Source organism: Cajanus cajan, chromosome 3, assembly GCF_000230855.2.
Source record: "Cajanus cajan strain Asha chromosome 3, NIPB_CcT2T_4, whole genome shotgun sequence".
Classification (NCBI taxonomy): domain Eukaryota; kingdom Viridiplantae; phylum Streptophyta; class Magnoliopsida; order Fabales; family Fabaceae; genus Cajanus; species Cajanus cajan.
In genome coordinates this window covers 47,105,399-47,132,427 of record NC_138519.1, presented here as the reverse complement: position 1 = coordinate 47,132,427, position 27,029 = coordinate 47,105,399, and the positions used below count along the sequence as shown (strand labels likewise).

General features: G+C 31.8%; 2 protein-coding genes across 12 annotated transcripts in view; one reads left to right on the top strand and one right to left on the bottom strand.

Moving 5' to 3' along the window:
• The window catches only part of LOC109792211 (uncharacterized), a 35,408-nt gene extending 21,262 nt beyond the window's left edge, over window positions 1-14,146 (top strand). For 2 of the 8 annotated variants that reach the window (XM_029270099.2, XM_029270098.2), the window contains exons 3-5: window positions 9,134-9,177; window positions 11,522-12,869; window positions 13,429-14,146. In XM_029270099.2, the coding sequence (XP_029125932.1) occupies window positions 9,134-9,177; window positions 11,522-12,869; window positions 13,429-14,075 (2,039 nt within the window). In that variant the 3' untranslated portion in view covers window positions 14,076-14,146. Of the gene's footprint in view, window positions 1-9,133; window positions 9,178-10,156; window positions 10,985-11,459; window positions 12,870-13,428 lie in introns of those variants that run through there. The other 6 variants (XM_083070934.1, XM_083070933.1, XM_020351602.3 and 3 more) reach the window with 6 other exon arrangements.
• A 3,923-nt stretch (window positions 14,147-18,069) lies between these two features.
• LOC109792212 (transcription factor MYB3R-3) lies at window positions 18,070-24,465 on the bottom strand. Of its 4 annotated transcripts, none has more exons than XM_020351603.3 (9): window positions 24,313-24,465; window positions 23,677-23,834; window positions 23,520-23,571; window positions 23,190-23,247; window positions 22,561-22,655; window positions 22,371-22,474; window positions 21,816-21,944; window positions 18,786-19,888; window positions 18,070-18,298 (listed from the first exon to the last, which is right to left on the bottom strand). In XM_020351603.3, the coding sequence occupies exons 2-8, from the start codon at window positions 23,826-23,828 to the stop codon at window positions 18,838-18,840; spliced, it is 1,641 nt and encodes a 546-aa protein (XP_020207192.1). In that variant the 5' UTR covers window positions 23,829-23,834; window positions 24,313-24,465; the 3' UTR covers window positions 18,070-18,298; window positions 18,786-18,837. The 4 variants fall into 4 exon arrangements, with proteins under 4 accessions (XP_020207192.1, XP_020207193.1, XP_082927058.1 ...); XM_020351604.3 differs by having other exon boundaries at window positions 23,677-23,831; window positions 24,313-24,433; XM_083070932.1 differs by lacking the exon at window positions 24,313-24,465 and adding an exon at window positions 24,219-24,305.
• Window positions 24,466-27,029: the final 2,564 nt, after the last annotated feature.

Below are 27,029 nucleotides of genomic sequence, written 5' to 3'. Positions count from 1 at the left end.
TATTTTCCTCCTTACTCTTCCCTAAAAGAAATGCCTTTTTTCTTTCTTTTTCTCTTGTTTTTCTCAATTTTTCTTTTGCTAAAAGTTTTTCTTCCTTTTGTTTAAGAATGTGAAGTTCTTCCTCTAAAATTGCAAGTTGTGCTTCTCTTTCAAGTTTTTCTTTTTCTCTTTTTAACACTTCTTGCTTTGTCCAAGGTGTTAGTGGCTTAAGCTCTTGAGTAGGTTGTGAAAAATATTTTAAAGAGCTTGAGTCACTAATACCTAAGGAATGTTTTCTCATGATTAAACAAAAAGAGTTTTATATGCTATGCAAAAGAAACAAAATATTTTTTTGGTCTTTTCTAGGAACAAAAATAACACTTGGAAGTCTAAGTGTACAAGTTGCACTATCAAGGGAGGTGAGCTACTAAGAGCCACTTAATAACCAAGCCTTTTCAAGTGGAAATCACTAAACTCCCTTGTGGTATTTTCAATTCCACAAAACTTTTCACAAAGATTTTTATGTTGAATGTTTTTCTCAATTATTTTTGAATGCTTACTAAACGTGAAAAATAAACTCTACACAATGCTAGTCGAATTAAGGCAGCAAAGTAAACAATGTAAAGAACAAACAACTCAAAGGAAGCAAGATTAAGCAACTAGTCGTTTTGCCCTAAGTGGAAGCTTGAAACATATGAAATTTCCAAGTCACTTCCACTAGTACTACACGTGAGTGAGCTACAAAGGGATTAGATATACCTGACCAGCTTCTTAATACTCCGTCCAAGCTTTACAAATTGATTTAAAATAAAAGAGAAATAGAAAAAATTTAAACTACACTAGGAAACAATTAATGGCGGCTTTAATGACTAAATTAGTGACGGATTTGTTGTCCAAATTTCTAACACTTGTTTAAGTGTTCCAATCCGCCACTAATCTTTGTTTTTGCTTGCTCCTGGACCCTGCACAAATAACACAACAATGTGATTAATGTAGGCTGCTCACAAGGTTAAGGGAATGATCACTCTTGTGAAGGTAGTTTAGGAAAGTTTTGGTCACTAAATTAGGTCAAATTTCAAAGTCTTTTGTAACCAATTCTTTCCTACTTTTTGTTGAGTCGATGTTTGATCCTTAAGCAAGGATTTGAAGCCACTTCCAGCACAGAATTTTGAATCAAAGAAAACAAGACAAGCAACAAAAGCACAATTTATAAAGCTTATACCAAAAATTGAAGAGTAAGGTGTTTAAGACAAGACTCAAAGATTAGTCAAAAATAAAAAGAAGCTAGCACACAAAGGATCACCTATCAAAGGCACTAGAGTAGATTACAAAAACAAATCTAAGATTAAAACAAAAAATAAGACACAAATATGTGGCTGGAATGAAAAAAAATAGACAAGGACACACCAAAACCGAGAGCTAGGTATACAAGATTTTTCACTCCTTTTGGCTTTTTCTTTTGCTATTTTCTTTCTTTTCGTTTTGTAAAATATTTTTCACTTCTTTTTCTTTGATTAATCAGGAGTTTAAATTCCTTTTTAACACTTATAGGTCTCAGCCTTAGGCTAGAAAAACTGCAGCAAAAATTTTCACACAAAACAAGAGGTGTTCACTTGCATTTTGTAACTAGTGCTTCACAATTTTATAGTGTTTTTAGGTCAAATTTTTAAGCACTCATTCTTTTGTTTTTCTCATGCATTTAGAACACAAACACCTCTGTTTTGCCTTTGTTTTAAGTGTATAAGATTTGTTAAAAGTTTCAGCCACACAATAAGACTCAAGGAAACCTAATAGGAATTAGTGTTTAGTAATTTTTTTGACAAAACTTTTAACAAGACATAAAGGAAACCTAACTCTAAGAAATTTGCTAGAACTAATAGCAAATCATGAACTCAAATATGTAAAACAAAAGCACATATAGGTAAGGTTCAGATTCAATAAGAAAATATGCAAAAAATTTCGGACACAAACAACACACAAACAATTAGGCTAAACAAGCTATTCTAGGAATTATCAACATATAAAGAACTACACATAACTTTCTAAGACAAAACAAGGATTCAAAAACAAAAATCTAATGCAATGGATGAAGTCCAATCACGGACACATGCTATGAAATAATAGACTCAAACAAAAACAAAAAGAAGCACAAGCAAATAGGTCCTAAACATATTGATTGTGAAAGAAAATCAAATTACAATCAATCAATGGATCTATGGATAGAAATTTTTTTCAAAAACAAATAGATCCGAAATGAAACTCAAACAAGACACACAAGAACACAAAGACAACAATACAAACGGACCAAAAAAATTAAGGAAACTTATCTCCAAGAAGAACCTTGCTTTGATACCAAAAATGATGGCAAAGGAAGGAGGAGTGATTGAAGTTCTTCTCCTAAGCTTCACCAATGCACGGATCTTCTTCAAAGGAGATTGAGTCCGAAGCTAGGAACACTTGAATGAAGGAAGATTTTCGGAACTAAAGTTTCCTAAGCTATGGAGGGAAGTATCCAAGCTTAAGAAGCAATGGATTGCTCACTTCAAAAGGAAGGAAGAAGATGAACTTTCCTAGGGTTTTGAGGTGAGAAATCTTGGTGACTTTGAAGGGGAAACTCGGCAATAATGCTCTCAAATTTCATTAATCTCAAAGTGATTACAATGAGTGAAGGAGGAAGTTTAAATGGATCCGGAATTAGGGACACTTGGCGCCAATGTGGAGGCTTCACATGTGGCGCCAAGTTTTGAATTCAAATTTTGAATTTGAATTCAAAACTTAACTCACATGTGCAAGTACGGTTCACATTGATGCTAGGTGTATTTAGGTTTGATTTAGTGTGCATTTAGGGTTGAATTTGAGTCACACATGTTCAGCCAAGGTGGCACCATCCATGTGACTCAAAATGCAACTTAAATGCATGCTAAATTAAACCTAGTTTTGCCTAATTCAATTAAACTAATAATCCTCCTTAAATCCTAATCTAATGACCTAAATACAATGGTCAATGAAATACAAACATTAGGAAATAATAAAAGAAACAAAATGAGCCCAATATTGGGTACCAAAAGTCCAAAGGCCCATGAAGCCCAAAACTAGGCCCAATAGGCCTATGGCCCAAAAATGCTACTCTATGTAGTCCAAAATACAAGACCAAAATATGTGAAACCTATACTAATATAATATGTACAAAATATAAGAAAAATGGATATATCAAGATAGGCCCATGTGAAATTTGATTTGGGCCCTCCAAGCCCATAGGGCCCATTGGGCCTTGACTGGCCCAATCTTCTATGTCTAGCCCACTCCTCTTGGATCTTTGAGTGTGTAACCTCTTGCCTTCCTAAGTATGATTCCATCAAGGCGCCTCTCTCTTTCCAAAGAGGTCCACTGATGGAATCATGCTTTGGAGTGCAAGAGGTGACATACTCAAAGATCCAAGAGGAGTTGGCTAGACATGAAGGTTTGGGCCAGTCAGGGCCCAATGGGCCCGATGGGCCTGGGAAGGCCCAAGTTGAACTTTTCATGGGCCATATTTTGTTATAGCTATTTTCATATGTTTTGTATACATCATGTTAGTATAGATATCAAATATTTTGGTCTTGTATTTTGGACCACATAGAGTAGCATTTTAGGTTTTAGGCTTGTTGGGCCTAGTTTTGGGCTTCATGGGCCTTTGGGCTTTTGGTACCCAATATTGGGCTCATTTTCATTCTTGTAATTTTTCCTTTCCAATATATTTGTTTGACCATTGTATTTAGGTCATTAGATTAGGAAAATACAAGAAATACTAAAGTAGGCTAACTAGGTTAAATTAGGTTTAATTTGGAAGCTATTTAAGTTACATTTGAGTCACATGTTTTGCACCAATTGGTGGCTGAACATGTGACCCTCAAATTAACCCTAAATGACTCTCAAATCAGACCTAGATGCACATTAGGTACCTAAAATTTCGGAGTAGCACATGGGAGCCAAAATTTGAATTCAAATTTCAAATTTGAATTCAAATTTTGGGCGCCACTTGTGAGCTTTGACTTAGGCGCCCAAATGTTTGCAAAACTGGATGCTACTTAAGTGTTTCTTCTAATCTTTGTATTCACTTTTGAACATAATAGAAATTTGTGAGCCATTGGCCGAGTTTCCTCTCTCAAAAGTCTCCAACCTCTCACCTTCAAAAACCCTAGGCTAGTTGTCTACTTTCCTACTTTTTGAAGTGAGAATCCATTGATGCTTGAGCTTGGATGCTTCCCTCCTAAACTTTGGAAGAGTGTATCCGTGAGTTCATAGTCTTCAAGTGCTCTTAGTTGTGGAATCAAGTCTCCTTTGAAGAAGATCCGGCCTAAGCAAATCCGTGGAGAAGATCATCCTTCACTTCTCCTAGTTTTGCTATCATCCACCAATACATTGCATGCCTTTGAAAGCTAAGGGTTGCAAGTGGGACTTTTCTCTCTTCACTCACCCTTTGGCAAGCAAAGAGTTGATCTACCTTCATCTCCCAATCAAGGTAGGCTTCCACATCATCCTTTCCAAAAATTTGTGGGAGATCCACTTTGGATTCCCTAGGCTTAACAATTCTCCAGGGGTAGATTGATAGTGATCGTCTACATTAAGGCTTTCATTAGGAGAAGAATAATGTGAGTGTGAGCTCCTACTTCTCCTTCTTTGTTTTATGATTTCCTCTGTTAGTTTTTCTTATTCTTGTCTAAGAAGTCTCATTTCCTCTTCAAGGATAGCAAGTTGAGCCTCTCTTTCAATCTTTTCCTTCTCTTTAAAAATGGCTTCTTGCTTCCTCCATAGTTTAAGTGATTTAAGCTCTTTTGTAAGATAAGAAATACTTTTTCAAGAGATATCACTTCCACTATATTCAAAATGTTGAGACATTTTGGACAAAAATTATTTTCACACAAAAATAGTTTTTATGAAAATAAAATTTTTAAGTGCTTAGACTTGGCACCTAGAGGTCTAAGAATACAAATTGAACTTTGGAGGGAGGTGAGCTACAAAGAGCCACTTAATAATCAAGCCTCTTCAAGTAAGAATTTCTAAACCCCCTTATACCACGTCTTGCAGAAAAGGTTTTCACAAAGTACTTTTTAAAAAGAAAATAACAATCAAGTGCCTATGTGTATGCAATCAAAACATAAAAGGCTTGAAAACATAAATTTCATGAAAACATAAATTGCTTAAAACATAAATTGCATGAAAACTTAAATGACATGAAAACCTAAATGGCTGAAAACATAAACTAGGTGTGAAGTACTATAAACCTATGTGAGAGCTTAGAAAGTACCAAAGACTTCCAAGGACCACTCTCACCAAGTATACTAAACGAAATTACCTAATGAAAACACTAAGGAGAGATGGAAAAACACCAAAGGCACTCTCAAGACACTCCTAAAGGCCTTTGTACAAAAATGAAATGCAAATTCACAAGAAATGAAATGAAGTGGTTGCACTAAAGTTTGAAAACAAAATCAGCCACATATTAGTGACAGAATTTAGAGACGAATTTTGTGAGAAAATTTTGTGACAGCAAAATTTCCGTCTCTAAATTTGGTCACTAATTCCTTTTTACAAAATTTTTCTTCTAAAAATCTTTTGGTTCCTTCACTCCTTGTCCAGCTTCCAAACTCTTGCAGCAACTTCACAAGTGTGTCTCTCCTAAGCAACCTTGATGTTGATTGCTCCTAGGTGTTTAGTCTTCACCAAGAACTTTCCTCCAATTGAGAAGAAAAGTCTCCTAGGCCACCACAAACATTCCAATAGGCTACCTTTGTAACTTGGCCTTCCACACCTTCAAAGAAGCACTCAACACAACTTAAGTTGCTGGAATGATTTAGTAAAAACTGAAAATGAACAATTAAGGAGAGCTACACCAAGTGGTAGAGTTAGATGAAACAAAACAAGAAGGAATTCCAATGAAAAACAAGCAAAAATTAAGGCACCAAAAAAGGCTAGCACATCAAAGTGAATCCTATCAATTGCTTTAACGTGGATTACAAAAACAAAATCTAAGATTAGAAAAGTAAAACAAGAAGAAATTAGCTAGTGTTCATGGCTGGACAGATTTATAACATACACAAAAACACAAAACCGAGAGCAATTTTTCACTATTTTATAATCCTTTTGGTTTTTTCTTTTGTTCTTTCTTTTGTAATTTTTTTTCTCACTTTCTTTTTCTTTTACTCAGGAGTTTTAATGCCTTTTTAAACCAACATAAGTCCCGGATTTAATGTAGAAAATGTTGCCAAACAATAAGCAAAAACAAGAGGTATTAAAGTGTGTGTGTTTCAAGTGCTCACAACTATGCACGATTTTTTTGAGAAATTTTTAGGCACACTTTTTCTTTGTTTTTCTTACACTTTTTACTACACTTATACATCTATTTTTCCTCTTTTTTAATTGACTAAAAACATTCACACAGTTCAGCCACAACACAAGACATAAGAAATCCTAGGAAGCAAAATTATTTTAGACAAATTTTTGACAAACTTTTTAGAAGACATCATGGAAACCTAACTCTAAGAATTTGCTAGGACTAATAGCAAATATAAACACAGAGATGCAAAATAAAAGCACATATAGGTCAGCCACAAAGAGTATATAGTGTCACAAATTAATTCAACCAAAGTAAGACCGAATCATACACTTGACACAAACAATTAGTACAACAAGTTATTCTAAGAATTTTAGACATGTTAAAGGACTACACATGACTCTAGACAAAACATATGATTCAAAACCAAAACACATGCTATTCAACATTATTATCCAATCACAGATTCAATTAGGAATTGGGCCAGACTCCAGCAAACAAAAAATGCAGAAGCACAATGAACCTAGTTGCACAACCGGATTGATTCAAGAACAAGAAACAAGCAAAACTATTGAATCAATCAATTTATGTGACATGTGAATCCATCAAAAATATGTAGAAAAACTAGATCCATACAATAAATACAACAAAGACAAGAAAGTAGACAACACAAGACAGATTTGAAATAGACAAAGAACAAGAACACATAACCTCAAGAGCACCAAGGCTCTAGATACCAAAAATGATGGAAGGAAGTAGAAGAAGTGGTTGTTGTCCTCTCCTATTCTCCATCTTCAAGTCCAATCTAGCTCTTGAGGTCTTCAATGGAGGTTTTGGACGAAACAAGCACAAGCTCCAAAGCTTGTTGAAGCAACTAGGTGCATTCGATTTCTTCCTTGAGAAAGAGGAAGAAAGTTGAACCAAGGCACAAAGGAGGAACTCCTTTGTGAAGGTTCCTAGGAGAGAAATGTTCTCCACGGATTCTAAGACTCTTGGGAAGAGAGAATTTGAGAAAATTCTGATTTCATATATTCCAAAAGTGATTACAAATGAGAGGTTTAGACTTATATAGAAGTAGGTAGCTTGTGGAGCAAGCTAAGGTTAACCATGGTTCAAGTGAACCATGGTTGGCTTAGCTTGACCCTCCACCTTAGTTTAGGAGGCTTGTGGAGCAAGCTTCTATCTTACCTTGCTTGGGAAGCAAGCTAAGTTAGAAGCTTGTAGCACAAGCTTCCCAAGGTACCAAAGCTAATAAGCTAATTCTGCCAAAGGAAGGAGTAGGCGGCCTTGGGCTTGTTTCCTCCATTTTTCCAATCCAAATATTTTGGAATTGTTTTAGTTAGGTTCACCCAATGATGATGAGACCTAGCTAAATCAATTCCTTGAAAAATATGGAGCAAAACAAGTCCAATATGTAAAATTTAGCCTCAGCCCAACTCTGGCCCAATTGCTAGTTACACCCTCATGCCTTGCTATTTGCCACCCCACTTCTACTACTGAAAATTGTAAATTGACTGACCTTTAATACAAGGTCAAATGGAGTAAAAGTCTCCAAAGAACCTACTCTAAATTTACAATACAGTGGTCTATAAAAAGGAAACAAAGTGTCTCACAAATACAAAGGCAAAATAAGCCTATACAAATAACTACTATGCACACAACCATATGAAAGGTCTTCAAAATCATCTCATTCCTCTTGGTTCTTTTAATGTATCACCTCTTGGTCTTCTTAGCCTTGGCATGTTTCCATCAAGAAGTGAGCTAGGCAGCCCTTGGTGCTTTCCTTCACTTTTCCAATCCAGAAATCTTGGAATTGGTTTAGTTAGGTTCACCAAATGATGGTGAGACCTAGCTAAATCAATTCCTTTTGGAAAAAAAATGGAGGAAAATAAGTCCAATATGTAAAATTTAGCCTAGACCCACTTTTGGTCCAATTACTAGTTACACCTACACACCTTACTATTTTTCACCCCACTTCTACTACTGAAAATATGAAAATAAATGACCCTTAATACAAGGTCAAATGAAACAAAAGTCTGCAAGTAACATACCCTAAATACTCAAAGGAATATCCTATAATAAAAGAAAGAAAGTGCCTCACAAATACAAAGGCAAAAAGAAACCTATACAAGAAACTACTATGTACAAAAAAGTTAGGCCATTTCTCAAGATGTGATGGCCCACATGAAGAGTAACTTGGGCATAGAAAGCCCACTAACCTCCAAGCTAGCCAATCCTTCTTGTATGCTCCTAGCCATAGCTCGAGTAATTGGGCCCTTGACCCATGGTCTTCCATCACTATTCCTGATCCAACCATAAGAATCTTGATACCATGTAGAAATATTTGTCACTTTATTTTATTCTGATAATAACAATTGAGTAATACAATTTAAACAGGGAAAACAAAAGGAGACAAATCCCTTAAAGAATGGAAATTAAAACCCCAAAAAAAATAGGAAAGAAATAAAAAATTAAAATAAAAAAATAAAAAATAAAATACAATAAAAAGAGAAGGTGAATTCATAATTCAGAAATTTATATGCCTGATTTATTTAGAATAATAAAATCTAAATATTCTTAATTTATTTCCCTAAATTATTCAGAATAATAAAATCTAAACATTCCTAATTTATCCACAATATTAAATCATAATTCTTTCTACACTAGAAGGACCATTTTTTCTATTTTTGTGGAACATATTAGATGGACCAGAGTGTTAGAATTGTTCAGCAAATTTTCTGCATCATTTAAGGATTCAATATGACACAAAGACATCATTTCCTTCTAAACTTTGAACATTTAGCACCTAATCTTATATGCAAGAATTGTACGTGTTTTCAGCTGACAGAAAGAAGGAACCCAACCTTGTGGCAAGAAACTCAAATGTAAGTTCTCATCTTCTAATTTAACTTATTTCTTTTCTTCACATTCCATGTCACCCTTTATATTGAGAAATTATTAAATAGTCCTTAACCACATGATCTCTAATTAGTCTCTATATAACATGTAATTAGGGATAATAATGGGACCTCATGGGACAGGTAATAATAAATCTATCCCCGTCCCGCAAGCTGAAAATTGGCCCCATACTCACCCCATATCCATGCGGGTATCCATTAAGCGGATATCCATGAATTTCTTGAATACCCATGGATATCCATAGATATTTATAAATTTTTTAAGAAATTAAAAAATTTATATTACAAATAATTTTAAGTTTATATTTAATGTCATTGAAATATTAAAAATAAAAATTTAATGTTAATTTGAACTTGTATTTAACGTTAATTTTGTTAAAATAATAATAAAAATGCAAAATAATCAATAACTTAAAATACATCAATCTCATAAGTAAGTGAAAGTCTCATATCACAAAAAATGTGAGAGTGTAGTTTTAGGGTTATGTGATACAAGGATAATTAGGATATTTAAGAAATATTATTAAACGGGTACCAGGGGTATGAATATCATCATACCCGCCCCCCCTCTCATTTATAAACAGGTAAAAAATCATCCGTCTCCATTATCTACGGGTACCCAATTAGTCTATCCATTTATTATCCATAGCGAATTTTACTCGCAGATACCTGCGAGTGAGGGTATTTTTGTCATCAACTAAAATATATTTAAACTACTTTAAATTAGGTCAGTTTTCAGATTACTACTTATTAATTTTTTTTTGTTTAAATTACTTGACTAATATTTTTTTTCAATTTAGTACTTGACGTTAATCTCCGTCTGTTAAATGATTATGTGGCTAACAGACTGTCACGTCATCACCCAACTGTGTATACTATGTCAGCACACATGTCCACCTCATTCTTCACGTAATTTGTCACATCCAACTTGAAATTTAAAAAAAAAAAAATTGTTTCGCGTTGGAAACCCTCCCCTCGCCGCCGCCCTGCCTAGTGCAATCCATTGAGTCAATGGGCTTTAGGACCATCATCTTCTTCCACCTCCATCCTGGGTGGCATGATGAAATTATTGGACCCCCAACATAGAACTATTCTGTCATACCCAAGGGCACAGCTTCGGTTCTCTCCCAACGCCAAAGAAAAGAATCTCCCTTGTGGTATTTCACCCTCCATGTCTCCCCAACAATGCAAGCTACCATCAAAAGAGATAATGCCTAAACCCTGCTACTACAAAAGTGTAATTCCCACCATGCGCAGGCACATCAACAATAACACTACTATTGTTAACAAGACCACAAACGCGTGAATTGCCACCGTCAATTTGTTGAACAAGGGGTCCACGGTAGATTCGCTTATAGGGAACATTGGTAGCATTGGAAGAGAATCTCCAACAGCCCATGATGGAGGTGGAAGAAGATGATGGCCCTAAAGCCCATTGACCCAATGGATTGCGGCGCCACTGCGCGCCGCATCGCGCTTCAACTTCTCCAGGAAGTAGAGGATCTTTAGCTCGTTGCCACCGCAGTCGAGCACGTCGCCGACCTGGAAAACGGTGGCGCAGCCGCCTACGTAGCGGTCGACAGCATCGATGAGGTCTCTGATGGCCACCAGGCGGGGCGGCAAGGGGAGGTGGGCGGCGGCAAGGGGAGGCCGGTTCATAAATTTCCTACACGAAACAATTTTTTTTTAAATTTCAAGTCTGACGTGGCAAATTACGTGGAGAATGAGGTAGATATGTGTACTAACATGGCATACACTATTGAGTAATGACATGGTAATCTGTTAGACATGGTATACACTATTAAGTAATGACATGGTAATCTGTTAGTCACGTCTTCATTTAAAGACGAAAACTAACGTTAAGTACTAAATTAAAAAAAAATATATATTAATCAAGTAATTTAAAAAAAAAATTAATAAATAATAATCCAAAAACTGACCTAATTCAATATAGTTTAAACATATTTATGTCTTTCCTACATGTAATTAAGTATTATTAATTTCTTCTCGAAAATTGAAAAACTTAAATGCATGTCACATAATGAATGACTAAGACCACGGACATGTAGTGATCATGGACTATATAATAAAAGGTAGTCTATGGCTATATGCAAATTCATCATTTATATGTTCTCATTTAACCTGCAGATGACGAATAAAAAAATTGCCACTGTTGTTTATGAATAGGTTATCATAGTTTGAATTCAATTGATTCTGGTTTCGGATGAATTGGTTTCTTCTTAATGCAGAATGAGTTCACTGACTTACTGGGAAATGAATAAAAGTTTGTATCTAATTTGAAGCTTGCCAGGTTGAGAAAAACAAGACAGTGAAGACATCATATTCTTCATTTGCAAAAGACTCATTAAGGAGTCGAATAAAAGCAATTGTTTTCGAAGAGATATCAAAGAAGAGGAATAGACATCATAGAAGTTCAACCTGTCCTCTGGCTCCAATCAACATGAACAAGAAATTGTTAACAACATTTATGCAAGATCCAGTCTCTCCTTTGATCTATAACCTCCATAAACAACAGGTGTATGGTTCAAAAAAGAAACTATCCAGGTCAGTGTCATTTCCTCTACCTGATTCATCATCAAAAGAACAAGGTTCTTGGGCTATAGGCAATAGTTCTCTACAACAAGGGAAAGGAAAGTTATGTTTGGACAACAAAACACCAAAGTCAGTTCAATTTGAACCCTCAAAAAAATTTTATGTGAGGTCCATGTCATCAGGAGCAAAATGTTTCAATGTAAATGAAGCAACGATGGTAAGAGATGTTAATTGTTCTTCAGGGTCTGCTCAGGGTCAGAATCAGAATGAAATCAAACAATTTAAGAATCTGAAACAGAAAATAGAGCATGTTACCGGAGAAAGTAGGAAAGAAAAGCTCCGTGTTACTATGGATGCTGTCATTCACAAACTTCCCCAAGGCCATGGGATTTCAGATGATTTAAAGAAGGATTTTTTCAAGAAATTGACTGATCCTAATATTACTAGAGAAGGTGAATACTATCCTGAAAGTTGTAATGAGAGTGATCAATACACTACTCCTTCATTCACCAAGCATCACAGGCACAACATAAGAAGAATCTGGTCTCTTCAAGAACCACTAGAAATTTATTGGCAACTCTATGAGAATAGCTTTAACACACAACCAAATCACCTTCAATCCGTGAACCTAAAATTAAGAACGGAAGAGGCACGTTCACCATTGAGGATGCTTGCACCCTTACAAAGGATGATTTCATTACCTGGTGATCTCCAATCTTTTTCTTATGTTTATCAGAATTGGGAATTTCCTGATATTTCATCTGTGACTAAGCCAATCACAGCTTCCGGGGATGGAACTGTGAGTTCAGCGAATATTTCCTATCAGAAAAAGAAGCTAGACCTTAATTTATGTTCAAAAAGTCAAATTCAGTTAGATACACCTGTAGAAAATTTGATTCAAAAACACCTTGTCGGTGTAGGTGAAAATGATTTAGTGAGTAGCAATATTGTTGAACCAGGATCACATTATCGCAGTAAGATTAATGACAAGGTGGACATGATGAAAACTGATGATTTTGGACACTGCTGTTTAAAAAGTGGCGCCACTTCTAATGACCAATATATTGTGCCAATAAAAGAATACAAGACTGCAACAGCAGCATCAGGTTAATTAGCCTATCTCACTCAACTGTTGTTTCTTAATATATACTACTCTTAAATAGTTTTGGTTAAAAACATTTACATAAGTCATAAGGTAGAAAAACACAAAAGAAGATATGTTTGGATAAATTTCTTTAGAAACACTTCTAGGAGAAAAAAAATATAAAAGAAAATGAAATAAATTTTTTCATCAGCTAAAATTAATTTAAATGTAATTTAATTTGTAAAATCTCTCTCATGTTAACTTCTCCAAAAACTTATTTGCATCTTATGTATAAGCTAGTTTTAATTTATAAAGAAATTTATTTTATTTTTTCTTCTTAATTTTCTCATAAAAGTTCTTTAAGAGAAGTTTGTGTTTACACTAAAATTAAATTTTGTATGCCATGTCTCTGACATTTCATTTTACCTATATTAGCATGTGCATATCAGCATATAATATTTCGTATGAAAAATGTGGGTCGGTCTAATATATAAATGATATATTGCATTTCATTATCCCGATATTAAAATCTCTAAATATTTTCAGTTGCATTACTTACTTTCATTCTCTGAATTTGGTAGATTCAAAATCGAATCCGGAACCAGGGGGCAAACTGGATAACATGGTTGAGCAACAAGAGGGTATCGTGGATTCCCTAAAAAGTGCTCAAAAGGTGGAGATTGAAAGCAAGCAGTTAAATTATGAGATTCCTCCTTTTGATGTTGACACAAGAGACAAAGCTGAGTATAATTATGTTAAATATGTACTTGAAATATGTGGACTAACAGGTAAAGATTGCATTTCAGCGTGGCATTCTAGTGACCACCCAGTAGATCCATTACTCTACGAAGAAATGGAAGGTGACCCTGATTTTTGTAGCTATAGCTATGGTCGGTGTAACCACCATGTGTTGTTTGATTTAATTAATGAGACATTGTTGGAACTTTCTGGGAGGTGTTACTGCTGCTGTCCCATGCCATTGTCACAATCTCATCCAATGCCAAAACCAAAAGGGTGCGACACTATTCATAAAGTGTGGACTCATATGAGCAAATCCTTCTGCATGAGATCCATTGCTGGCCTTACAATAGATGATCATGTAGGTCGAGACCTATCGAGGCGTGATGGGTGGCTCAACCTTCACTTGTTTGCTCAGTGTGTGGGTTTGGAGGTTGAAGACTTAATATTTCATGATCTCCTTCAGGAACTAACATGTGACTTGGCTTGAGTTTTAGCCACTTACTGAAATAATGTGCACTTTATTAACTATACATTATTTTTCTAGCTCCAATTGTTTCATTTTCTGGTGTCATCTTTTGTTTAGAAGGAAAAATGGAAAGAAATGGGGATAAATGAATAGAAAATATAGTCATTAGAACCACTAGGTCCGATCTAGTATAGTGGAGAGTTTGAGTAAAATTATATGGTCTTAAATTCGAATTTTGGTGTTGACATTATACTTCTAATGGATAAAAATAGGCTTAAATATCATTTTCATCCTTATAATTTATCGTTTTCTCACTTTTAGTCTCTGTAAATTTTTTTGTTATTTCATCTCTAACCTTTTGTAACATTTCAAAAATAATTCTTACCATTAACTCCCATTAAAAAATGCATGACTAACAAAATATATATTATAAATGTTATATTGTCTTTCAGTAAATTGATTTTAAATTTCATTTGGGAAAAAATCCAAAATGTATTTTACTATTGTCACTTCATCATACTCTTTACGCACACCTTCTCCAATCATAAAACACTGTGTTATAATTGTCGTTAGTGTCCTGCTTGTTGCGATAGCTATTGTAGGTGGTGACAATCTTATGCCTTGAGCCAACTAACATAGTTTTCGGCCTCACGAAGGCAACATTGATGGCACTATCAACGAAGTGGTGGATGCTTTGATAGTACATGAGCTCCTGTAACATGGGGAAGTAGATGAGTGTAAGGTCGAACTTCTCCATAGTGAGGTGGCAGCTGGTGGCAGCCTCTAAAAGGTAGTAGTACTCGTTGAGAAATAATTTGGTATCATTGTCAAGATTTTGAACTGTGAGAAGTTGTCCCTCGTGAGAGCATTGGGGTTGGGATTGGGAGGTTTAGGATTTGAACATCGAATTTGGATTGGAGAGGAAAAGTACGAGCACAAGGGTGAGGGTGGAATGAAATATATTTTAAAATTTTATCTTAAAAACATTAAAATTAATTTACCACGTAACAATAGTAAAGTGAAATATAATGAATATAATATATATTTTGTTCGTCATGTAAGATTATTTTAAGAGACTTTTTTTTAGAGTAACAATAAGTCTAAAAACACCATACATTGATAAATGATGAGGGCTCATATCGATTATCATGTACTAAAAGTAAAAAAACGATAAATTACAGCAAATAATATATAATGATAAAGTTGAGGATAAAATCTATTTTTAATACTTTATAAAGGGTTAAAGATAAAATAGAAAGAAAAATAAAGTTAGGATGAAACTCAAAAGAACATTCAAAATTATTTATTTATTAAAATTTTTAATTATAATATAATATATAATGAAAAAAATTATTATTTATTAATAATTTTAGTTATATGAAATAAATAATTATTTTTTATGTCACTTTGAAATACTAATTTTATATAGATTTTGATTTATTTAATATAAGTCCGTAAAGTCTCCAGCTCAATCTATATAACAGAATGCTCTTAACCTTGAGGTGGATTCGAGTCCCACGGTGGGCGTACGTTTTTCGACTTCTCAAAATTATATTTTACATATTTTAGGAAATAGACATTTAACTTTGTTTTTCAAATTCATAAAAATTGGTGTAAATTACGAATTTAATTTCGTCGCCAGAGCACAGGACTTTTAACCTTGTCGTCATGGGCTCAAACCCCACGGTGTGTGTGTTTCATTATTATTTGTTCTCCATTCTTAAATTATTGGGAAAATTTTTATAATCTCAAGTTATTTCTATTGTTCTTATTTCATTCTTAAATTATTGGAAAAATTGCTACAACCTCGTTGAAGGTTTTTTTTTATTCACAATTTTATTGTTTTTTGTTATTCATTTTTAAATTATTGAAAAATTTGTTATAACCTCCTTGAAGCTATAATATTGTGATCGTGGGTTCGACATTTACGGTGGACCTGTTTTTTTTTTTTTTTTTTTTCCACATTATTGTTTTCTCTTATTCATTTTTAAATTAAAATGACATTTATCTCTCTTATTTTATAATTTATCTTTCACATATTTTTCATTTTATAATGTCAATTTCTTTACATGTTAAATTTCATTCTTATTTACTATTTGAACTTTTTCCTATGGCTGAGAAAATGTAAGAGGACATTAAAATGACATTTATCTCTCTTATTTTATAATTTACCTTTCACATATCATCCATTTCATAATGTCAATTTATTTACATGTTAAATTTCATTCTTATTTACTATTTGAACTTTTTTCTATGGCTGAAAAAATGTAGCAAATCATTAGTGTTGTAATTTTACTCTTGACATCATTATATTGTAACATAATACAAATATAAAAAAAAATATTTATTGGTAGGCTACACAAATATCAAGTATAGAGAAGTGTTGCTTGAAAAAAGACACTACAAAAAAAGACATTAACGAAGAGGAAGTTCATCAATGAATGGCAAAAGAATAATCATATTCATTAAATATTTTATTTTCTAACTATGCAATTTTTTTTAATTTTATTTATAATTTAACTAAATTTATATAAAATTAACATTAGAGAAGATGTTTAATTTTTTAAAAAAATAGTTTGAGTGCAAACTTGGAAAAAATCAATATAATTCTTCCTCAATTAGCCAACAAAAGTCACCAAGAAAAAAATTATTATAACCAACAAGTTTTAGAACAGTTGAGACCCAATATTGTTTGCTCTTATTTATTTTAAAATTATAACCAACAAAAGTCACCAAAAAAGAATTATTATAACCAATAAGTTTTAGCGTCCTTGTGATCCAAAAATATACTAATAGATATTCAATATAAAATAACATAGTTAGTAACTTATGTAAGTGCCTCTAATATCTTCTTAAAACATTAGAAAAATAGTCTAGTATGAGAAAAAGATGGAAGTTTTTTATTTTAAACTTTGAATTTATTCATGTGTTAATAATTTTCTTCATTCCTTAGTATACATTTATAAATAATTACATCAATAAATGAAATAAAAAATTAATTTTGTTAAAATAATTTTAATCACTTTGTGTTATTCTAGTCTTCAATATTAAGAGATATATTGAATTGAGATTTCAAAAAAATTATGTCAGCATAAATGAAATGGTAGAGATGAATTTTTAAAAATAAATAAAAGAAGAAAGAGAAGTGGTAGAGATAAAAGAGAAAGAAAGAAGATAGAGAAAAGAGCGAGAGAGACATATATATATATATATAGAGAGAGAAACAATAAAGACAAGAGAGTAGATTGTAGAGAGGATAAGGAAAAAAGAGAAAAAGAAAATAAGACCACACAATCTCAAAAGTTTTAATAAAATTGTTGAATGAAAATATTATGTATAAACTCTACTAAAAATCTTACAAAATCTATCTTTTTGAATAATCTATTGAAATTTACATAGTTTTTAATACTATAAAACTTTTTAAAGTTAAAAAAAAATGTTTCAATTGAATATAATTGAAATTTAACATACTCTTATAAATGATTATCTTTATTGAATACCACAAGAAAAATTAATAAAAAAAAAATCTTAATTAAATACTACAATACTTTTTAACCACTAAGTTTTTTTAAAATCCTAATATACCACACCCATAAGTAGGGATATGTAACCTGAAAAAAAAATGCCAAGTAGAATCCATTTAAAAAAATATATGGTTATAAGATAACCCAAGTAAAATATTTAGTATGAATAGTAAAATATTTGTATGTATTTTAATAGTTTTTTTTTACTATATTATAATATTTGAATAAATATGATGGGATGATCCCATTTTATCTAATAATAACAATAATAATAATAACTATTATTATTATTATTTATATATCATAAGGTAGAAAATATAATATTTATTGGATATCTCACGTCGATCAAATATCTCCAAAGGCAGAAATTATAGTATTAAAAGTATTAAACGAACATAATATACAATATAGATATATAGCTCTACCTTGGTGCTTCAATCAAGTAAATCCAGGGTTCCATTGCTAATTGTAAAGTAGATGCTAAATGAAAATTTATTCTGAAACTATCCAAAATTTATTTCTCAAGGAGTATATATATCTGTACAAAACTTGTGTGCGCGGTATAAATATATAAATTATATATCCACAATTAAATGGAATGTATCAAATATTTTTCTATACGTATCCGACAGCTTCTGCTTGTCACCATCAATGGAGTATAATTACTAGCAAAACTGGCAAACCGTGGTCAACCACTTATGAGAAAAATTCATGCAGTTCCTACAATTCAGAGAAGCATTTATCAAAATTCAGGTAAATATGCAAGTTAGATAATTGAAGAGGTTACAAGTAATGCAAGGGAAATGTATTATTTATTGCAGAAAGGTAACAATTTGACATGTACAATAACTTTTTAAAGTGAAACAAGGATAAGAAATCATATTCAAATATCCATTATTTCTAGTTCCAGAAAAGTTGCATTTTCATTCGGAGGGAGAAGACTGTCACTAATTGGATAAGAGAAAAACTCATTTTCTTAATCCTTTATGTGACCAATAATTCACAACTATAATATTCTGACATTGTATGAACTTTTTTATTTTAATTAAATGAAAATATTATATGGCATTATGAAACAGTAATTAATATCATCAAGACCATTTGCTCCTAGTGGATTCAGTTTTCTGGTCTGGTTGTGCTTCATTTCTACAAGAACAAAGTGTCTTCCTAACTAAATGAACAATTAAAATAAGTTAGAAAGACTTACAACTTAACGAACTGCGTTTCTGCCAATTTTGCTTTATGAAGACAATCTTCAGTCACCACAACACTCCTCTTTGCAATTTTTCCGGCTTCTCTTTGTCAACTGCAGACTCAAGTTCTTTCTCCAAAGACTTAATTGTTGTTTGCTTGGATCTTAATCGGTATGGGGGAGTTGCACTGAAAGCCGTATTATGGGGAATGTTGCTCTCATAGCTATGGCATGCTAGACTCAGAGATAAGCTCACAACTTCAGAACCAAAATTATCATTTGTTCTCTCTCGTTCAGTATAAGCATGTAATTCTTTGGCAACCTTACTAGGAGTGACTGGGTTTTGGACTCTATTCCTTCTCTTCCTCAATATGGAAGGAGTTGGGAAAGTTTTAGCTGCCTTTTTCAATATTGATTCAGGAGATTCTGGGCTTAATTCAATTCCCTTCACAGGAGGTGGAGTTAAGAAACCAACAGGTGACAGCATTGGAGAGGAAAATAAATCATTCTGTAGGCCAGGGATATTAAAATGAAGATTAGAATCTAAAGCAAGTGATTCAGCAAACTGCGGAGGCTCATTAGAAGAACCAAGTGGCGGACTTTCCTTAGAAAAAAATATTCTGGTTAACCTGTCGCTGTTTATTTCACCTTTATTCATATAATGATCAGTTGTTGGGTTGCCATTGAGTACAGGATTCTCAAATTTTGGCTCACTGTTTATTCCCAAATTATCTCCTGACACTACTTTTGCGTTACTACAGATGAGAGCTTTGTTGGATGATCCATTGCATTTTATGCAGTCAGAATCATGAGATTCATTTGCAGGAACATTTGAAGAATCACCAACCTCTCTAACTGTTCCTGAGGACTCAAGTTGATTCTTATCACTGTTATCCTGCTTACTAATGTCTGTAGTTTTAGATAATGATGCAATGCTGTCATCTAATCCTTTATTTGAACAAACATGTATTGTGTTAAATGTAGAATGGCTAACTGTGTCTTTGACAGCAACTTGTGCACTGTACTTTGGAGTGGACGGAAGTTTTCCAGTATCTAGATAGGAATCCATCTTTTTCTTCAAAGAACTATTCCAGTGGTTCTTTATTGCATTATCAGTCCTGCACAAAAATTGCATGAAAACATTGTCACAAATATAATTAATATACCAGAAAATTGAAAACAGTTCACACTAGAAAAAATATCTCAATACTGTTGCAGAGATAACTATTTTTGTCATTTTGCAGTGATCCATCATTCTACATATTTGAAGAATTATATGATTTAAATTGGTACTTAAAACAGGAGAGGGGAGGGGGGACTTTCACAATTTGAGCAGATTGATCTATCCATGTGAGGAATTAAAACAAGGACAATGGAGAAATGACATAATAAATTAGTTGACCATAAAAACTGTTAGCATACCCTGGTAACAGAATGACCAATCTTTGGATATAATAATAGCAAGATATCCAATTAGTTGTATTGGTTAGATAGGGAGTGATGATAGAGCATAAATCATAGGAAGGAAAGAATGAGAGCATCTTCAGTTTTAGAGTGGAAATCCAGCAGGAAAAGTCCAGGTCTCTTGAATACATGGGGAGTACAGAGAGGATTTATTTTACATTTGTGATGTCTGGCCTTTTTATCACCTAATAGTGGTTAGAGGGCACTCTTTCTATAATACAAATCCTAAACCAGTTTCTGTCAGAAACCATGACAAGGCAGCATACAAAAAAATTATATGTATATGCAAACTAGCGAAGGCAAAAATCACAAGCAGAAGAAACTAGTTACCACTTTATATTGGCTAAAATATGTTTTTAGTTGTTATAAAATATGGCCAAATTTGGTTTTAGTCCTCTAAAAATTATTTTGTATGTTTTGTTGCTCATAGAATTTGAAATTTTTGAAAATGGTTCTTAGTGGTGACATGGCATGTATTTAAGCATGTTATTGCTACATTATCAGTAAGTGTGGTGATAGAGATCATTTTCAAAAAAATTTAAAACTTTTATAGGGGCCAAAACCAACAAAACAATTTTAGAAGACAAACTAACCTTTACCCTTTAAATTTAATAACAATTAAAGTAAGATCCATATTGTTTCAATAGATAAATCGGGTACTGATTACTATAGCATTTTTCTTCATCACTTTACAATTTCCCTGTCTTTTTCCTTTGTACAGGGTGCAGGTGGGTGAGTTGAAAGAAAATTTCATTGCGATCCATACGGGGTTCATATCAGAAATGGAGTGTAACTAGAATACATCCTCCAATGAGTTTTATTATTTAGAAAGAGAGAGAATACCCCAAAATCATACTCCACAGTCCACAATTAGCATAATACAATAAATACAGCATTCCGTGATACTTGTTAAATGTTAATTATGACTTTAATTTCTTTTATGACGACTAAAGCAAGGTTATCAAATTGGGATTAGAATCGTGAATCATTAGGCTAATTTTTGAATCGTGAATCATAATTTATATCAAATCGTAAGATTCAGAAACAATGAGAAGTTACTACAAATATATCATGATATATAGTGTTCAATGTAAAAAACTTAAACTAGAAATAGATAAAAACAACTTAAGCAAAGTCTTGTAGAAAAAAAATAATTATAGTTATACGAGTTTGTGAAACCTTTAGTTTAGAAAAATGGAAATGATGCAAGTGAATAGTTAAATATAGTATATGCATTGAATGAGTGAGTGACAAATTGAGTAATGGAATAATCAAATAGGATAAGTTCAAAAATGTTCCTTCAATTCCTTTTCATTTAACAATTTAGGCTTATGACTTTTCAATTTTTTCATGAGAATTGGTGAAAGAAAGGTCAAAAAAGAAGGGAAAAAAAAAATGCATTGTCTATTGATTATACGAAATTACATAGATTCCTTCGTTTATTGTAAGATACAAAGTCATTTTAGATTCATCTTATGATACATATTGGTAGGTTGCCAAATTGTATCGAATCGGAAGATTCGAATAGCAAATCGTAAGATTCTGGTAATGTTAAACTAAAGAATTAATAGGAAAGTATACCTTCCATGAAGAACCTTCGCTATTTCAGCCCATTTGTTTCCATATATACGATGAGCATCCATAAGGGCCAATTCCTCCTCAAAAGTCCAGGCATCCTTCTTTATATCAGGATTAAGATGATTATGCCACCTGTAAATGTTTGAAACTAATTTCATGATATTGAACATATCTAACAAATTCAATGCTTATATATATTTGGTTTTCATGAAAGACTCAATAACGAAAAAAAAAAAAAACAAGTAATATCAGGAAAAATTAAATGCAAAAATAAAAAAGTTGGTATAATTTGATTATTTGTGCAGCACATATACGAAGCTAGGAGTTAAAGTCAAATCTTATAATGCAATCTAAAAAATGAGTTATCCTTTTAAACTTGGGAACTTGCTCATGAAATTAAGGCTTTTAAAACTTTAGATGCCAAACATTCTAATTAAGTATAGGACAAAGTTCAGTATTTATCAATACAAAGGATTGATATATATATATATATATATATATATATATATATATATATATTTGTAAATAAGAATTTCACATGAACTTTTGTTAACCTACCGTTCTCGGCACTGTTTTCCTATCCGACCGGGCAAAGATTTGGCTATCAAAGACCATTTTGTAGGTCCATGTATAGACACCAATTCAACTATTTTATCATCCTCCTGCAGGCCAACCAAGAGAAGTTAATGCTTGATTAGGATTGTAAGAAAATAACAAAAATAGAAAAGAAATGGGGCTAGGTTTAAACCTCCTGAGTCCAAGGTCCTTTAACGAGTTCTGGATTAAGAACTTTTTGCCATCTATGCAGACATTGAACTTCCGTTCTATCCGGAAAAAACTCAGCTGCATTCCAGATTTAAAATTGGTTTCACAAAAAGAGCATAATGGAAAGCACTCAGTACCCAAAATCCTATGTACATGTTGAATATACTCCCACAAACTAAATCCATTGGCTCATAGTTCAGACTTCATACACATAATAATTCTCCTTAACAGAAAAAATTGCGGCCAAACAAGGAAAGGTGCAAATAGAGATTTAGGGGATTTTATTTCTGTGGTTTCATTCTGACTTTTTTGACATCTAAAATTGACATATTAGCAAGTTTATCCTCGAACCTATTTTTTTAATTATATACTTGTCTTTTTTAAAAGCTTCTTTGAAGGCAAGGAGTTTTGAAAAACTGAGTATTAGGTTTTATGTAATTTATTATAGATATCAACAATCTTAAGTCCTTCAATTCATATATCTCAGTTAAGTTTGATCATCCATTATATCTTAACAAAGTCACTCCTGATTTTACTAGCATGCATCAACTAAATAAAGTTTTAAATCAAAATACAAAAGGTCATCACTACATAGCAAATAAATGCATATACCTATTTTCTTCCAATTCTTTGCGTTAAAAGCTGAAACAGCCTTCCTTAATGTCTCATCCTGAAGAGCAAGTTGAAGAAAGAACTTTAGTTCAATCACTAATAAAGATACAAGTAGCAATAAGGACAATATCCAGAACTCAATCTACAACAACTTAAAACCATAATTATATCAACATTTCCTTCAATATAGATAAATATTAACAGACATTAAGTCAACTAAGCTGAATTCTCTAGTTAAGCATCTTCCTAAGAAGCAAAAGGACTCATAAAAAACTAAAAAAAAAAAAAAAAATTTAACAAGTAAAGAACAAACCATCTCCATAGACTAACCTCCGCCGCAGTCCAACCACCCTTTGCACGTCTAACAGGGCCGGTGGTTCTCCTGCATAAATACAGTGCATCAAGATTTTAGAAAGATTATCCAAAGCAAAAGTAAAATCAACTGCTACAGAATGCAAAATTAAGCAAAAACAATAAACAATGTTACCGATTAGATGGCAATGCTGATCCCGGGCTACATTTCCTTGATGAAATGAGCATAACATTGTCATTGTCTTTGGCTTCTGATACAGAAGAGCCAGAGGCAACGTTAGTTTGTTCTTTGTCCATCCAACACTGCTCTGATTTCTCCTCAGCCATATCCTTCTAGAATCATATCAAAAGCCCAAAACCACAATCAACAATCAAAGCATATAACTTTCTAAAGAACACACACCCAACTACACATTCACTACATAACAAATACAAATCACCATGAAACCCACGAAAACTCTAAAAGTTTCAATCTTTAGAAGTACAAGAAGAGAAATCGAAACCCCACAAGCCGTTATTAAATCAACACCATTACCAACATGGAAAAACGGCAAAACACCCCCATCACAGGAAACATGAGAATTTTTGTGGACATTCACAACACACACCCAAATAGTAATAATTAAATAAAAAAAAAACTCCATTACCATAAAAATCGAAACCTATAGAGAAAACAAAAAAACGCAAGAAGTCGTTGGGAAAAACAAGAAACGTTACCATAATAGAGAAAGAGAGAGTGAGAGAGAAGAGAAGAGAAGAAGAAGAAAAAGAGGGAAGAAAATGATGAATTTGTTTGAAAGAGAAGAGGTACCTCTGCTACTAGCAGAAAAGTGGCGGGAATTGAGCAAGGAACGAGGTAGAAATTGCGGAGAGCAAGCGAGGAGAGTAATGGCTTTCGAAAACAGGTCGCCCGTTGAAACAACGTAACAAAAAGGAACAAAATTTAATTATGTTTCAAAATTAATAAAATAATATTAGATAACGAATTTACATTCACCACCGACAATTTCGCTATTAAGTATTTTACCGTTTCGCTTTTATTTTCTATCTTTTATTTCACAGATATATATATATATATATATATATATATATATATATATATATATATTATTTTATCTATCTTAGGTAACAAAAAAAATTAGTTATTGTTTTTAGCAATATTAAGTTACTGTGTTAAATCCTAAGCGTACATATAAGATTATATTGAGAGACAATACTGGTTTTGAAAAAATAATTAAAATTACTACTTTCACCTTGTTAATTACCGTTGATCTATAAATGAGTTTTATTTTTGTTTTAAAAGGTATTAATATTTTAGTATGTGTAATGAATAAAATAATATTTTTTATTTAACTAAAATTTATAATAAATAAATATTTGTGAATATATAAATTATATTGTTATTAAAATGAATATTTTCAACATTTAAATTATATTTCGTATTTTTATAAATAATTTCTGTTAAGATACGAAATTATTTTAATTGTTGATAATTTTTGAAAAAAAATTATTGAAATTTTTTTTTAAATCAAAAAAGATAAGCATATATATATATATATATATATATATATATATAATTAAAGAAAAACGATGAAAGGAAAGTGATCTCAAATGCTGAGAAATAACTTTTGTAAACTAGGTATTAAAATAAATTAAATTTAAAAATTAAACTTCATAAATATATTTGAAAGGTATAGCAAATTAAAAATTAATATTAAATATATTAAATTATATTTTTATTTTTTTGTCTTATTTATTAAATTTATTTTAGTCTTTTATCTTTGAAAATGTTTATTTTGGTCTTTTATTTCTTAAATTTGGATTTGACCTTTTTGAAAAAAATGATACTTTTTTAATTTTGAAACATGATTTTAACTCATTTTTTGATTTTTTTTTGGTAAAGATAGGAAAGATTACAAAGATGTTCGTAATGAGGATTAAACCTAGGTCCTCATACTTCTAACTACCCCAACCCCTCCCCACTCAACCACTAGGCTAACCCTAGTGGTCACTCATTTTTTGATTAATCCAAGACTTGAAATTTGTTTCATTATATTCACTTATACGAAAATTGTGTTTTCATTATATTCACTTATACAAAAAATTTTAAACACAATTGAAGTTAAAAAAATAAGTATTACAAATATTGTCAAAATTACATAAAAATAAGCTCAAAAAGAAATTCAAAAATTAAAAAAAAATTATAGTTTCATACTATTTTCTAATTGCTTATGAAACATATATTTTTACAAGATTTTTACTATGTTTATACCCTTTTGGTTCATTATCAATTGAATTTCATAGTTTTTATATAATTGAATTTAATGTTAAAAGTTTATGTCAAGAATCAATCAAAAATTGATTCAAAAATTTGTCGCAAAATTAAAAATTATTATTATTTTAAAATGATCAAATTAATCTATAGATAAAAGATAAAAAAACAAATAAAAATTTTAATGGATAAAAGACTAAAATGAATCTAAAAAATAAAATAAAGAATTAAAAATATAATTTAATTAATTAAATACTTAATATATGGGATTAGAAAAATAATTTTGTTTATATATAAATTAAATTTGATTATTTTTAAATAAAAATAATATTTTTAGAAATTATTTTTAAATGAAAGTGTTTTTAGTTATTTTTTTAAAGAGAGCATTATTGTTATTCTTTTCTTAATATCATTTAATCTATGATTATCCTAATTATTAATAATTAAAAATAACCTTATATCATAATATAAATTATTTTTAAAATTTTAAATATAATTTATATATTAAAAATATTTAATTGATATCAATTTTAATTATAACATATCTTATATATTTAAAATATTTATTTATTATAAATTTTAGTTACATAGGATGAAAGATATATGTCAACAATAATAATTCTTATAAATACTTTTTTTAGAATTTATACGAAGTTAGCGAAAACAAATAGAATGGGAGTTGAATATGTGTGTATGTGAATACAGGAATTTTAAAATCTTTTTGCAATAAGGCTCTCGTTTGTCCAGTAAAAATATTACTAATGAATGATTGAATAGAAACAACCCAGGGTTGGTTTACTAAAATTATTTTACGTCTGGGAGTGTCATCGTCTGTTGAGAGAAAAATACTACATGGACAAAAATTTTTCTTTTAGGATAATCAGCTGAGAAAATATAGTTTTCGTCTGAAGATAGTTTAAATAGACGATAAGCATTATACGAAGTTTTTAGTATATTAAATTACTCAAATAAATGTGCACCTGAAAATAAAAATAGTGCAAGTATTTTTATACTGGTTCACTTAAATTGAGCTACGTCTAGTCTCCTTCAATCGAAGGGTTCCACTAAATAATCAATTAAGTACAAGTACTGTTTGTTCAGCCTCTTCAAGCTCATAGTGAGTATTATAGACCACCCAGGTCACGACCACTCCTGGTCCCAAGTATTTTCAACCAATTCTGGCTCATCTTCTTCACTCATAGACGCTAGTATTCTTAAACCACTTCTGGTTGCCTGAGTATTCTCAACTACTCCTG